Source organism: Microchirus variegatus (genome assembly GCF_963457635.1).
Source record: "Microchirus variegatus genome assembly, chromosome: 18".
NCBI lineage: Eukaryota > Metazoa > Chordata > Actinopteri > Pleuronectiformes > Soleidae > Microchirus > Microchirus variegatus.
Genome location: NC_139819.1, coordinates 164348 through 181324, shown reverse-complemented (window position 1 = coordinate 181324; position 16977 = coordinate 164348). Strand labels below are relative to the sequence as shown.

The 16977-nt window shown below is 37.8% G+C and overlaps 1 protein-coding gene across 1 annotated transcript in view; it reads left to right on the top strand.

The window, feature by feature from the left end:
* LOC310939599 (zinc finger matrin-type protein 4-like) overlaps window positions 1–16977 on the top strand; it is a gene marked incomplete at both ends in the record, with an annotated part of 87534 nt that overhangs the window by 47011 nt on the left and 23546 nt on the right. The window contains one exon of the mRNA XM_083904401.1: window positions 5698–5854. Within this exon, the coding sequence (XP_083760527.1) occupies window positions 5698–5854 (157 nt within the window). The remainder of the gene's footprint in view (window positions 1–5697; window positions 5855–16977) is intronic.

The following is a 16977-nucleotide window of genomic DNA, read 5'->3' as shown; positions in this document are numbered from 1 at the left end:
GAACACGCTCTCATTTTCTTCTGTGTTAAAGTTTAGATAGAGGCTGAGTTTTACGGCGAATGTGAGGATTGGATTTAAAGGAATAGATCGTTAACCCTTTAAGATACAACTCAACCATTTGGTTGAGCACACTTTAAGTCACTGTATCTCATAGAAAAATGCATCAAACTGAACTCACTAACACTAAATTAATGTGACTTGTTCTGAATGTTGTACTTTATGAATTATGAGAACCAGGTTTATTATGAACAGACGTCTCAACCGTTTGGTAGAGGCCTGTATCTGCAATACTGTGGGGTCTAATTTAAAAAAATGAAAAATTATAATAATTATTGTCATTATGGTTATCATTACGGAGCCCCCGAAGTGACATGAAAAAAAAAAAAATTGAAAAAAAAAAAATAAAAAAATAAAATATTTTCATCATATTTTGGAAACTCGAGATCTTGACTTTGAAACTGCATTAGCATTAAAGCACCTTTTGTTAAAACTGTACAATTTATCCTTATCATAACCTGATTTCCAACAAAAAGTATGTTATTTAAGTATCTAAATAATAGTTTTCCGTTTTCTGAAAGTGCATTTGATGTTTTATCTTTCTTCACAAACTGGTGTTTTTTTTGTGTCTAACAGTGAAATAGTTTGGGTCTAAAACACTATTAAATGTACATCTGTAGCCAGGTAAATAATCACAGAATTGCACTTCAGAGAATATGTTTTTCCTCTCTTATAAAAATTGGATTTGAGAAAGCAGTTTAGTGTGTGTGTGTGTGTGTGTGTGTGTGGGAGTCTGTCACAGCTTAAGCTGGTTTACTTGTTACCGTGGCAACCAAAGAAACAACAACATCAACAACAGTAAACTATGACAAAGCCTGTGTTACGGCAAACGCGGAGACGCAGCTTCACTTAAACTCACATGAAAGTGTGAGGCTGATAGTGAAGAGAATTTACTGTGTGTGTGTGTGGGGGGGGGGGGGGGGGGGTGTCTGTGTGTGTGCCTGTGTGTGTGTGTGTGTGTGTGTGTGTGTGTGTGTGTGTGTGTGTGTGTGTGTGTGTGTGTGTGTGTGTGTGTGTGTGTGTGTGTGTGTGTGTGTGTGTGTGTGTGTGTGTGTGTGTGTGTGCCTGTGTGTGTGTGTGTGTCCATCATGGAGTTTCATATCCACAGAAGACTCCACCAATGCAGAAATCCAATTATTTCACACAGGTGTTAAGATTGTGCACCGAAAAAAAAGTGAGTTTGTTGTTTCACACAATGACTCAGGAGTATTCGCTCCCCCACAGCAACACAACCACACACACAAAAAAGAAGTAAAATAAGAATAAAATCTAACTTTGCTGCTGAACTTCATCCATAATCCCCAAACTTTAACTCAATCATTTTATATCTGGATTATTCTGCAGGGTTTAACCTTTTTAATGTTTAATTCAAACACTTTCTTAGCACTTTTAGCACCTTTATAACTTTATTAAATTATATGTTTTGCCAAATGCATATCCACAAATTATTATTATTTCACCTTTAATCACATTTATACGGAGCCCCCGAAGTGACATGAGGAAAAAATAAAACAAAATGAGGAAAAAAAAAAAAAATTTCATCATTTTTTGGAAACTGGAGTTTCAAAGTCGAGATTTCGAGTTTCAAAAAAAAAAAAAATAGAAATTTTTTTTTCATCACTTTTTGGAACCTCGAGATCTCGAGTTTCCAAAAAATTTGGAAAAAAAAAAGTAATTCATCATTTTTTGGAAACTCTGGAGTTTCAAAGTCGAAATCTCGATTTTCAAAACAAAAAAAAAAATTGAATTTTTTTTTCAAAAATTGAATTCATCATTTATTGGAACCTCGAGATCTCGAGTTTCCAAAAAAATTTGAAAAAAAAAAAATTTCATCATTTTTTGGAAACTGGAATTTCAAAGTCGAGATCTCGAGTTTCAAAAAAAAAAAAAATTAAATTTTTTTTTCATCATTTTTTGGAACCTCGAGATCTCGAGTTTCCAAAAAATTTGAAAAAAAAAAGAAATTCATCATTTTGTGGAAACTCTGGAGTTTCAAAGTCGAGATCTCGATTTCCAAAAAATAAATTCAATTTTTATTTTCATCATTTTTTGGAACCTCGAGATCTCGAGTTTCCAAAAAATTTGGAAAAAAAAAATAAATTCATCATTTTTTGGAAACTCTGGAGTTTCAAAGTCGAGATCTCGATTTTCAAAAAAAATAATAAATTAAATTTTTTTGTTCATCATTTTTTGGAAACTGGAGTTTCAAAGTCGAGATCTTGAGTTTCAAAAAAAAATTTGAAAAAAAAAAGTCAATTTTTTTTAAATATTTTTTTGGGGAAACTTGAGATTTAAATTTTTATTTCTCATGTCACTTCAGGGTCTCCGTACATTTAAATACATAGAAAAACAAAGCAATGTTTCTTAGAATCTATTTAAAACGCATTCAATGACCACTTTATTAGGTACAGCCTTTCATCTGCTTAATAACGTTAAACATTAGCCAATCACGGCGCGCGTGTCAGAATGACTGTGTGTCGTGTTCCTCTGTTATCAAACACTTCAAAGCTGTGTCTCTTTGCACACACACACACACACACACACACACACACACACACACACACACACAAACACAGCTTCTCTCCTCAGAGTTAAAAAGTGTCAGATCTGAAGTTCCACTGCGGGTGAATATATTTATCCCTCGTAATATTCCTTCATTTATTCATTTACCCACAGCTGTGGATGATATTAGGGCGTTTAAGTGGTGACAGTGATGTTGCTCCTTATCAGCACTCGACAAAAGGTCAGTGGTTTGTGTGTGTGATGGATGGTTCTCAAACTGTGGTACGAGTTAAACTGACACTGGAAACGTGAAACCGGGCGAGAATAAACTAACCCAGGGTGACAGATAAATAAAAGACTAAACAAACTCCAGACACCACAAGAGGAGGAGGAAACAAAATGCAGTAGCAGCAGCAGCAGCAGCAGCAGCAGCAGCAGTAGCAGCAGCAGCAGCAGCAGCAGTAGCAGCAGCAGCAGCAGCAGCAGCAGCAGCAGCAGCAGCAGCACGGTCACATGACCGATGACTGACGATGACGTCCTGTGTTCAAAGAGCAGTCAGCCGGGGATTTAACCCACAACTCTGAGGCCAAAGCGTTCATTAGCTTAATGACTTACTCTGCTGCTCATTAGGGGAAGAAATAATAACGACAACGATGATGATGTGTCTGAGTTACGAGCGTGACGTCCAGGTCAAAGGTCACGTGACCTTACCTGTGTTATTAGTGAGCGCTTAATGGTGTGGAAACACTGTGGTTGTTTGTCTCATCAATGTGTGTGTGTGTGTGTGTGTGTGTGTGTGTGTGTGTGTGTGTGTGTGTGTATATATATTTATGTGTATATGTATGTATATATATGTGTATATGTGTATGTGTATATGTATGTATATATATGTGTATATGTGTATGTGTATGTATATGTATATACATATACGTATATATATATACGTATATATATATACGTGTATATATATACATGTGTATATATACGTATATATACATATGTATATGTATATATGTGTATATATATATATATATATTTATTTTTATTTTTTATTTTTTTTATGATGGTGTCCCAGCAGAGCATTATTAATGTTACACATTGTGTCCTAATGTCATAATGTTTCCATCTCTGGAGGAATCAGGTCATTGTGATCTCACAGCATTGATCCAACATTGATTGGTGAAATGAACTTGATTAGATTAGATTAGATTATTTTAGATTAGTTTCAACTGTATTGATCTTAACACTGGGGGACATTCACTTCCCAATGTGGGAAAAGAGGAATAATCGACTAAAATAAGCAATAAAATAGGATGAATGTAAGTATATGAGAAATTATTCATGAAACATTTCACATTATACAATGTGCAGCTTTCATAATAGACAGTAAATGTGAATTAAATAAAATAAATATTGCATGGATTATAGTGATACAGATATTTAAGTGTGGATTTAATAGTTTGAACATAATAGTTTATGCTATTGTGAGTTTGAAAGTGATGTTTTTTTTTTGTTGTTTTTTTTAAAGCATCAATGTTAAGGAAGAAAGAAAGTTTGTTTCGTGCAGACTCCGTCACAATCGACCTTCACGTCTATTTTTTCATCTTCATCTTCCTTCATACAGAGAAAACAACAAAAATCCTCTTTTTACAAACTCAGACAAATCAGCGAGTGTCTGAGTTCTTCTGTGGGATAATTGAAAGTGACTGATGTTGCTGTTGAGTAACAGAGCTGCTGAAAATCACCTATCGTCTCCTCTGAGCACAGGAACACAATAAATGTCTTTCTGTCTAACCCTAACCCTAACCCTGTCTAACCCTAACCCTAACCCTCACTGTCCACAATCCAAAACACATCTTAAAACCCATTTTTACTCTTTGGCTTTCAACGCAGTAAGAGACGTTGGTTTTGATCTTTGTTATAGTTTTATTGTATGACTTAGGTCTATTAGGTCTTTTAGAAAATAATGGAATTGCAAAAAAACCAAAGCAAAATGGCTCAGTAGCGCCCCCTCAGGTCAAATGCCTATGGACGGAGCCAAAACTTAGTTTCGCCAAAAATCACGAAATATGGTGGGAACGTGGTTCGGCCCAAGACGAACAAAAAATCCAATTGGGACCATGACCTCAACTCAACAGGAAGTCAACCATTTTGGAGTTGGCGTCCATGAAGCTACCATTGTCCGTTTTTACATTTTTTGCCTTTATCTGTTGGATGAAAATGATTTTTATCCATTTGTTTTCAATGGTGGTCGTTTTTTTTGAGAAATCAAACATTCATCAGAAATAATGACCAGGAAGTCAATGCAAGTGTGCGTGTGCAGGGTTTTATGTTTTATCTGATGGATGAAGATGATGAACACTAGTCTTACCCATTGATTTTCTATGGTGGTCATGGTTGACCTGGAACACCAAAGATGTCACTACGTGGAAATGTTTTCCATCTGTTCAATGAACATAATTTAAAAGTTTTTCTATGGTGGTCATTTTTGGTCTCAAGCGCCAAATTTGTGACAAAAAAGTCATATAAACAACTCGAAATTCTAAAGAAAGAAAGAAAGAAAGAAAGCTGTAAAGTTGGTGGAAGGTAAAACAGCTGCTCAGTGAACACATCACTAATCTGCACCACTTCTATTTCCCATGATGGCAGCGCTGCGATATTCCAACTCTGTCCTAAAAAACGTTTAGATCCTGGTGGGATGCAAATGGAGTCGAGTCTGCATTTTAAAGTTTGACAGTGGAGCTAACGCACGGCTGACAGCGGACCACTTCCTGAGCCTCCATCTGTGCGAGCTGCAACGAAAACCCATTATCCTTCACTGGAAACTCAGACAGAGGAGACGAGAGAGAGAGGAAAAGATAGAAAGAGTGTCCTACTGACAGGAAGGAAGGGTCAGGAAGAGGCTGGATATTCAGAGAGGAGGAGGAAGAGGAGAGGAAAGTGAACGCTGTGACCTCATTTGAATGTTTACCTACTTTAGCGCTTCTAGTTATATCCGTACTTGACTTGGTTTTTTGCTGCACTTTCTTCATAATCCATATGACATGTACCATATGTATGTATGTATGTATGTATGTATGTATGTATGTATGTATGTATAATTGCGTTGTTGTGTGCGTGTTTTCCCCGTTTCTTCAGGGCAGCGACGAGGGCGACGTGGACAAGAATAAGTGCTGCACGCTGTGTAACATGTCCTTCACCTCGGCCGTGGTGGCACAGTCACACTACCAGGGTAAAATCCACGCCAAGAGGCTAAAGCTGCTCCTGGGGGAACAGCCCTCCATCACAACCAAAGGTAAGATGTGTGTTCGACGTACATTATGGCTATAAATGATGGAGAGGGACGAGCGAATGTGTCCGAAGGGTTTTAAATAAAGAAGAGGGAAGAGACACAGGAAGTGGTTTATACTGTATATACATATGTGTGTGTGTGTGTGTTGTTTGGAGGTGGAAGTGATTTTTAAATAAACAATAGAGCACTCAGTGTTTCTGCATCACTGTCAGCGTCTGACAGATAACTGTGTGAAGAAGGTGTTGTAATGTCTCAGGATAGAGGAAGGTCAAATCTGCACAGCAGCAGCAGCAGCAGCATGATGGAGGCCTGCAGGAACAAAGACCATTTGTTGTTGTTGTTGTTGGGAGTAAAGATCTGGCCGTGTTCACTCTGCTCTTATTTTAGATAAGAGCTTTATCTGAAGAGCAACCGGACTTTATTGATTGAAGATTGTGGCTTGACGATGTAGTTATTGAGCAAAGTGGACGTTAGCATGGAGAGAGCCGGGTTTGATTTATAGGATTTGCTTTCTTTTTGTTTGTGTCCTGCGCTGACGTCTGTTTCCATTTTCTAACTTTGGAAATTGGGCAAATATTGTCGGCGGTTTATGAGACTTACTTTTTCTCAGGCGATCGTCACTGAAGAAAGAGAACATACATTCAGACCTGGTGTTAACATCTGTCCTCAGGGAAGAAGATCAACTTGATTGTGTGTGTATATATATATAAGTATATATATGTATATATGTATATTCATGCATATATGTGTATATATGTATATTTATGCATATATGTGTATATAAGTATATTTATGCATATATGTGTATATATGTATATTAATGCATATATGTATATGTGTATATATATGCATATGTGTACATATGTATATATGCATATGTGTACATATGTATATATGCGTATATGTGTATATATGTATATATGAGTATATGTGTGTATATGCATATGTGTATATATGCATATGTGTATATATATGCATATGTGTATATATATGCATATGTGTATATATATATGCATATGTGTATATATATGCATATGTGTATATATATGTATGCACACATGTGTATATATGTATATGTATGCACATGTGTATATGTATGCACATGTGTATACATGTGTATATATGTATATGTATGCACATGTGTATATGTATGCACACGTGTATATATGTATATGTATGCACATGTGTATATGTATGCATATGTGTATATATGTATATATATATGTATGCAGACGTGTGTATATATATGTATACACACACACGCATATATACACATGTATATTTATATACATATATACAAATATATGTGTATATATGTGTATATTTATATACATATATATATACACATGTATATTTATATACATATATATACACATATATGTGTATATATACGTATACCTATATATGTGTATATATACGTATAGGTATGTATACATAAGATCAAGTTGTTCTAACATGTGTCACGTTCCTCTGTCTCTATAGACACAGTGAGTCACTGAGGTCCAGATGAAAACCAGGTTAATGCACAGGAACGGAATGGAGTTATTTCTTTGTTTGGTCGCGTCGATCCGTCACTCGCGTTCTACGCCGTAAACACGACGGCGGTCGACGGAGGCAACGAGGAAGTTTATGTTCAGCCGATGAGTCACGCACAGATTATTTAACCGCAGTAAAGAGAAGGAGTGCAGAGATGTGATTAAAGTCTCTGACCCGTCGCTGTAGAGTGAATATTGATACAGTGCTACATTATTATCTTCACTGAATACACGACTGTTACACAGATGGTGAAGCTGATTATTTTTTTAAGGTAAAGTAATAAAAATAAAACCTACAAAATCAAATGATCACAAAAACCTGGTTAATTTAGCATTAGAATATAAATGATTCTTATCAATGTTGTCAGTTCTTGTTATAACAGACAACCACTAACTCAATTATAGTCTGTAATGTAAGTTTAAATTATTCATATAAGGGGTTTTTCAGCCTTTTCAGAGCAAATATTCACTGGTATCTTTGCTTTTTAAATCATAAAGTTCTTAAAGTTAAATAACTTCTGTAAATTGAACTGAATGAGAATCTACCAACTCTTTAAATGTCAGTGTATTTAATTGGATAAAAGTGGATTTATTGGGTCATTGTTGGGCTGTTTGCATATTGTTTAAGAAAACAGTGTTTGTATTTACCCGCTGATATTTAAGCCATTCCTTGTAAATACGCCTCTTGACTTAAGTCGTTGATGAAATCCTCCAGTTTAGTCATTAATTCAACCTCTTAATATGTTAGTTCTTGACTTCATTATATTTGTGTCCTCTCACTCACTTCATGGCTGCCGGCCGTAAAAAGCCTGTTGTAATGGCAACGGATTGAGTGAATAAATAATGACACAGAAATGTCACTGAAGATTCCACTCCAGGTCAGAGGAAGACAACACCACGCTCCTCCAGTTAATACGAGAAAAAAGATTATTGTGGCCTCATTGTTTATAGAATAGAAACAATTAGAGACGACCTGTTCTCTCCTCTGATGCAGTTTCACACTATTTTTACACTTTTATTTACCAAAAATATTGATTTATTTGTTATTAATAGTGATGGTCACACATATGTGTGTATATATTTATATATATATATGTATACGTATATATATGTGTATATGTTTATATATGTGTATATGTGTATGTGCATATATGTGTGTATATGTGTATGTGCATATATGTGTATGTATGTATGTATGTATATGTGCATGTATGTATGTATATGTGCATATATGTGTATGTATGTATGTATATGTGTATGTATATGTGCATATATGTATATATATGTGTATGTATGTATGTATATGTGTATATGTATATGTGCATATATGTATGTATATATGTGTATATGTATATGTGCATTTATGTATGTATATGCGTATATGTGCATTTATGTATGTATATGTGTATATGTGCATATATGTATGTATATGTGTATATGTGCATATATGTATGTATATGTGCATATCTATATGTGCATATATGTGCATATGTGTATTTGCATATGTGTATATATGTGTATACCTATGTGCTTATGTATATGTGCTTATATGTATATGTGCGTATATGTATATGTGCGTATATGTATATACATATATTACATTTTCCCATCATTTCCCTTGTTGAGTGACAGTTTTGTCGCGTTTTCTTATCTATCGTTTTATTTATCGTTGACGTCGTCAGTCGATGCTAATCTGCGACGTTTTAACGGTGTGAGCGTCGTGAGAAGTTTAAATGTGGTCTTTCCTCTTTGTGTTGCACCACTTTAACCGTTCTTCACCTTGAATCAACTTACAGATTAAATGTTGTGAGAATAATGAGTAAAGGTCACGGGGGAGGACGTGATATTTCCGCATTTGTTCTCCTCACCTGAGATGGTGGTGAGCTCGTGTGTCTGAGCTGATAGTGTTTACTGAGGCTTGTTGTCGCTGCACTCGACTCAGAGTCATTTATATGCACTTTGCAGTCTTTGTGTCTCACTTTAAGCTCATCTATATCTCACGCCAGGGCTTTTCTTTTCCATTTGTTTGAGGTATTATGTCGACTGATAAAGCTTTGCATTTTGTGTCGGTGCTATTATGTGAAGGCTCCCATTGTGACTGTCCTGGATTCATTCTGCCGCAGCCAATGCAGCCCTTTGTTTCCACTAAAGTGGTGGAGAATGAAACTGTGGCTCGGTGCAACAAAACTCTGCTCTTTGAGTTAATAGCTGTTGGATCGTTCTTTGAAACTTTCGGATGAAAGAAACGGAGCAGATTAATTCCTTTGCCGCCGCGGCGTCGTCAGAGCGGCGTTTAAGCACAAGAAGTGGGACAGACTTTAACGCCACAGAGGGGGGAAACCACGGCCGTTTGTGTTTACATTTTTATTTCCCTTGTTCACATGAAATGAATGAAATTACAACACGGTCTGCTTCAAGTTACTGACTTACCAAACACGTTTAACAAGGCTACAAAAGCAACAAAGTTTGTCCGACTCTTCTACGATAGCTCAGAATTGGGCGCTAGGTGTATGTATATAAATATATATATATTTATATGTATATATATATATCCTTTGCCATTTCCAGGTCAAAGCAACAGGGGCAAGAACTGAATTTTGGAACATTTGCAGAGCACTGATAGGTCATTTTGGTTCCAAGGTAACTGTATATGTACAGCACAGTTATATAAAAATGAACAACATTTGAACGTTGGAAACAATAAAAAAAATGACAGAAATACAACAAAGATTGGATTAAAATGGAGAGAAAACAAGAATTTGAATTAAAAGAGCTCAGTCTAAGAGAATGTCAGCAGTTTACATTTATTCTGTAGTAAAGTATACTTTTATTTAGGAGACCAAGATGAATATTTATAAATATGAAATACAAACATCAGGACCATGTATTTGCCTCAGTGTAGAAACCTATACTGACAACGCTGGCAGAAGATTTACAACGGAGGGAGGAAGGGGAAAAAAAGGCAGAGTCCGTCAATACTCGATTCCCTCTGTTGCCCAGATGACCCATATATCACCGTCGAAAACAAAAGGGCCGCTCGCTCTGAGCTGCAGCTTGTTTTCTTCTCTAAAACAGTAATTCCAAGTGCTGCACACAGAGATGTGTCACAAATAGAAAATGTCAGGAAAAGACAGATCCGGGGCACGAGGGGAAGCCTGAGATATCGATTTCTCCATAAGTAACACCAGCGGCTCAGGGTTGAGTTCCCCCTGCTGGTGTGTGTCTGCCTCCCGGGAACTGATGCTGCTGCTCCAGCCTGCTGTCAGTCGCTGGTATACAGCTGCAGAGCCTAGCTGTCCAACAGATGGTGTTTCAGCTCCATATCCCTCGTTCAAAGCCTTCGATAAACATCTCAAAATATGCATTAACATTTTGAACATGGGTAAAATGTCATCCGACCCCTTAAAATTCCCCCTTGGTTTTGAGACACCACTACATGCAAATTAGCTCAGTGAACGCAACGAATGTGCTAACCTACGTCACATGTTGACAATTCTACCGGGGGAGCGTGCTACTGTTTACATTAAGGTATAACGGCGGCGGATGCAGCTGTTGCGTTGGCTGTGTTTGTTTTTCCGTCAACGCCGGGTTTTTTTTCGTCCTCGTAAAACTACCCAGAGGTAGCAGAGCTAGCTAGCGGCTATTTGCTGAGTGCTCTCAGACGCACTCTGCAAAAAGCCGCTAGCTAGCTAGTTAGCTAGCTGCTTTCATAAATCGTCATAAATCGTGTGTATGTGTATCAAACCAACGTATTCCAACACAAGTCGACATTGTAACGTGTTTATATGACAACGAAAACGTTCCTCGGCGGATGTGGCCGCCATCTTTGTTAAAAAATGTCAGCCGGCTCGCTGAATTCGCAAAGCATCATGGGTAATTTCATCTTCCACTTTCTCATTACATTTTGAGGGTTGATTATAAGGGAAAAATGCGCAAAATTTAGGCGAGGTATTGGGACGGGGCCTTAGTCTTGTTCTGTGTCTTGTTCTGTGCATTTATTCCACTTGATTTTTCTGTTTTTGAAGCTCTGTCGTTTGTATTACATGTAATCCCCCCCCCGTCATATGACTTTCACTAAGCACCATTCCCCACATCCTTGGCCCGCCTCCAAACGTCTGAGCCTTAAGCTCTACACGTCTGCCATAAATGTCACTTCCTTTAGCGTCTGCAGATTACCGTGGGGATATACTGTACAGTGCAGGGTTTTCCTCGCTGCACTGATTTACTGAACAAACGCAGACCTGCAGAACGTTCCCGACGCTAACGCGGCCATCGCTTCTTGCTCCTTTCGCATTTAACTGGAATTATTATCTCGCTGGAAATGTCTCCGACCCGCTAAGGAAGCGGCAGTTAGCGTTAGCGCGGTGCCACGGCGTAACATTTACACGGCCTCGCGAATAATATGGAAATATACCATTTCTGCTTCCTTTGCTGTTTCTCAAAGCTCTGCCTCAGTGCAGTCATATCATGATGGTTCATAATAATTTGAATAAAAATGGCAGCAATTAAGTCCTTCACTTCACTGACTGCATAATAAACACCGTTATAGAATATAATGAGATTTGACAGATAATGGACAAGGTGAAGGATTGATAGTGTCTCAAATGCTTTATCGTCATCCAACTACTAAAGATGCAAGAATCGACTAAGAGAAGCCACTCGCAAAATTTGAATGCAGTAGCTGGTGTTTGACCAGAGGGGGCAGTATATATATATATCCATATCTATATAGATATATAGATATAGATATATATCTATATCTATATAGATATAGATATAGATATATCTATATATATATATAGATATATAGATACCCTTGGACCAGGGATGTCAGCATCATGGTTACCCTCAAAGGTCCAGATGTAACTGTGATACAGAATAAATGTAACTAAATGTAACCAAATATAATGTAAAAATAAAGGTAACTAATCTGTAACATATTGATAAATAACTTTCTGTATTTAATACTTATTCAATTTCACTCGTAGCATGATGCATATATACAATGACAGACTGCGAACTAGTGACAGGATGCCGTAACTTTGCGGATAACGCAATGGCCATGCATTGTGGGAAATGTAGTTTATGGCCAACGCACGCCTTAAAGCAGCATAGACCTATTTTAACACAGTTTTTTAAGACCAATTAATCACTCGCGGGGCCACATATAATGACGTGGCGGGGCCACATCTGGGCCCCGAGCCTTGAGTTTGTGCCAAAGACCATGAAAAATGTTGTTTCAGCATTTTAGTTGCTCTATGATATTCTAACTTTAATCCCAACCTTTCCTGAAGCTCAAAAACGACAAACAAAGGTAATGACACACAAGACTTTAATGTAGTTGCTAATTGGATATTTGTAGAATGACATAAAAACTAAACTGAACTAAGGTGGAGAATATTATTTACACTTAAAAACATTTCTTCTTAAAAGTGACTAAAAAACAGCGTTGATTGGAACTTCCTGTCTAGGTCTGCTTTAAAAAATAATAATCTTGTTTTCTCTCTGAATCCATATTCTTTTGTTTGGTTTTGAAGTGATTCGTTCTTCTAACAAGCAAACGTTGACGGTCAATAAGAACTCGTCTCTGTGGCTTTTAAATCATCAGCGTTATTCTTTACTCTTCTTTACGCCAATTCTCAATCACAGTGCAGCAGAATCTCCGTTTGAAAAAAGATGGGTGGTCTATGGAGGAGGAAACTTCAAGACTTTGATCTGGTCTTATTGATCCTGGACCTCTTCAGATTTATAACCCTGTTCAGACTAAATGGCTCTACTTAGTGTTGCACCTCCGTCTGCATACAAATGGCACAAGAGTCAAAAAAGGAACGTGGCTGTTTAACACAAACTCAGTCTGGGTGAATAATATGGAACGAGTGCATTTCAGTTTTTTTTGCTTTGCCATTTTATAGATTTTCATTTTTTTTCCCCGTTATTAACGTTGCCGCTGAATGACAAGAAAGCCTCTGCTCGAGCGAAACTCCTGAAATCATAAAACAGAGCAAATAAAAAGAGCCGAATAAATGAATCGTAATGAGAGTCGAAACTGACAGCAGACAAAAAAGAAAACACACAGAAAAGTCCACGGTTTACTGCAGTGCTGCCGCATGGAATCCTCCCAACTCCTGATGGTTTCTCCCCCTCGATGATAAAACAGAGCCCTAATTAATGCGTGTTCTGTACTTTATAAGACATTTGCATGATAATGAAAATCAAAACCTGGGCTGTTTATGTAAAGCTGCCTTTTAAAGTGTGACGCTTTTCACTGGACAAAAAGAGTTGTGCATCTCCTTCAAGACACATACTGAGTGATGTGAATATGAATAATTACTGCAGTGAAACTTTTTTGTTTTTTAATGAGGAGCAGACAAAAACATCGGAATAACTTTTAATTCCATGTTCTGTATTTCACACACAACCTTCAGCTTTAAACTGCTCGGCTGTTACTGGGGGAAGCTGTCGCTCACGGCCACTAATAAAAAAAACAGCTTCCTTCTGTTCTGCAGTTGTTTAGACGCTCAAAGACACATTTACAGCAATTTACAGTTCGGAATTTCATCCGATTTCTTTTATTCAGCATCAGTTTCAAACCCACCCCACCCCCTTGTTCGCCCGGCGATCCCGTCGATAACTCTGGCCGTTTACTGCAAAGTCCATAGTCCATCAATAAATGATTAAGCTCACAAATAACCACAGAAAGGTGGGAAATAAAATAAAACAATCTTCTGCTCATGATCTACCTGTGAACCCAAGAAAAGGAACGATAAATCACACAGAAGACTGAAGCCCTAAAGCATGACTCGTCTTCCTGGGATCTCACTTTAGCGTAAATGTTAGCAAAGATGGCGGACACTGTTTTACATTCTGGGAATGAAAAATATTCTCGACTGAAGTTGGGACGCGCAATTTTTCAAAACTACTACCCCTATTCTATTAATACAAAGCTAAATGGAAGTCGGTGAAATATTCCTTCAACAACATTCTTTGTACATCTAACGTGTCTTAGAAGACGTATCCCAATCAATTTTGGGGATCCCGACCCTTCATTTAGCAGCTATAAATCTTTAAAATCTAAATCTTGCATATGTTTTGGTATCAACATTCAATGCGGATGATTGAGCTGTAGTTCTTATAGCGCCACCAGCAGGTTGATATTCATTGACTGGAGCAGTATTATATTATTTGTGTGTGTGTGTGTGTGAGAGAGAGAGAGTGAGAGTGAGTGGGAAAGGGTTGATGTGTTGCCAGACTGGAAGCTCTGGTGTTAAACACTAAAAATATTTTATTACACTACAACAATTCAGCAAAAGTTCTAAGTACAACAGGAAGCAGAAGTGCAGTCTGATGAATGAGCAGCTGTGTATGGATGGTTATGAAGAGCATGTGTCTACGGCGTCCTTGGTCCTTGAGCTCGGTCATCATCACCAAATCCATTTATCGGAACAGGGTTGAAATTAAAAAGCAAAAAAAGTGGATCAGTGCATTTCTACTAAATCCAAGCTCGTCTCACACTGTCATTGATCTGAGAGGACACTTCTATACGAGATAAAGTTCTCACTGTGAGCTGGTCTTTTTCTGCTGCCATTGTTTCGACTCATTTATGTTACAGATCAAAAGCTCTGCAGTGTATTATTACTGTTCATGGACCAGAATTGCTATTTTCAGCTAATGGCTGAAATGTCTCTGATATTGAGTCCTGTGACTGTGGAGAATTTGTGATTCTCTTACCTCTGGATTTTCCCTCCTGTGAAGATGAGAGTGTGATATTCAAGTGTGTGATACCTGCATGTGAAGCTCAGGGTCGTCCAAGTTCAAGAACATTCAAGTGAAATAATCCATCTGGAGTGTCTTTCTTCTGTCAGCTTCAATCCCAGCCGCAAAAAAAATCTGTGTTTTATTTAACCCGGAGAGCCGTGAAGGTCCTTTGGTACTTCATTAATCTCTGCTGGAAACATTTTCCTCTGCATTTAACTCGTACTCTTTACTGTCTAGTCCAGCCTTTTTTCACATGGCAGGACCATCCATCCATTTTCTACTGCTTTATCCTGTTTTTGGACTGTGGGAGGAAGCCAGAGAACCCGGAGAAAATCCATGCACATATGGGGAGAACATGCAAAACTCCATGCAGAAAGGCCCTGGTTCCAACCAGGTCAACCAGGCAAGATTGGTAACCACTACACCAACCGTGTGGCTTAAATAAGGGCTTAAATATATAATAAATTATGTCTAAGTGTGGCAGTTAGAGTTAAAATGGGTAATCATCCTTGTGGCTCAGGAACTCCACCCTTTTATAAAGGTTCCACCTGGAACCCTTTTGGAGGGTTCCACCAAGAACCCTTTTTAAACCCTTTATTCAGAAGCAAATGGCTCCTGGTAGAACCTCAGCCCTTGTAGAATGACCCTTTAGGAACCCTTATTTCTAAGAGTGTATTTATCATTCCATCTCAAAGCAGAACACTTTTATTTTGAAATGATGTGAACGATCAAACGATTAAAGCAGAACTAGACCAGAAGTTCCAATTAACTAAGATAATACAATGGTTTTCATCATTTTTATATCTCAATTAACAAAGAAAATACTTCATTTGTATCGTACTCGTTTCGCTGCCTTCGGCGCCATCTTTGTTATGTGAAAACACGCAATGCATTCTGGGTAGCCCTTGCTCCCAAGGGTGGTCTCGGAAAATCTCAATATTGAGGGCGATACAGCCCTTAAACTTGACCTCAACTTAATTTTTCTGAGAATCAGGACAGAACTTGAACTAGAGGGAGAACATTTTTGAGATTGAGGATTAAGATTAAGGATTAAGATAGGAATTGGAATTGGCCCTTGATGATGATGATGATGATGATGATGATGATGAATCCAGACGATGAAGCTGGTCTGACTCATGTGCTGATGATTCTCCCCCAAAAAACTTTCCCTCTCAGACACGAATGTCAGAAAAATGTGATGATCTTCTGGGAGAAAAAGCACAATCCTCTTAAAAAGTATTTTTTTTGGTGTTTAGTGCCATGTGTGTCCAAAGCTTGTCGTTTTTAATCCGAGGATAATTCTTCCCTTCAGAAGTGACGACCGTTTTTGTTTTTTTTTGCCACGTTTACAGCACCGCGTCGACACCATCTGCCCGCTCAACGATGGTGATGAGCAGGAAACCCTCAATCAAAGCACATGGAGGGGGGTGGATGAAACAGTATATGCTCTAATGACGCACAAAATGGGAAGAAAACGGTTTAATTCCTTCATTTTCACCTGCAGGTTATCAGCGAGACTGTAAGAGCCACAGGAATCTGCCGCCTCGCACTAAATCTGCAGACTCTAAACAAAGTCGTCGGAATCGGAACACGATTCTGTTTTGCTGGAGGAGACCAGCGAACAGAGGATGCACTGATTATGATGGACGATCTTTGCTCAGGCCTTGTATTCATAAATAATGTTCCACCACTTTGCCTCTCATTTACACCTAAGCTTGTGGGCATCGTTCACACGGTGAGGAGATTCAGGCCAATAAATAAATCCTCTCTGAATAATCAATGTTTTATTCACGCCTCGTCTTAATAGCTGCTAATCCAGCAAAAAGCTGCATGAGA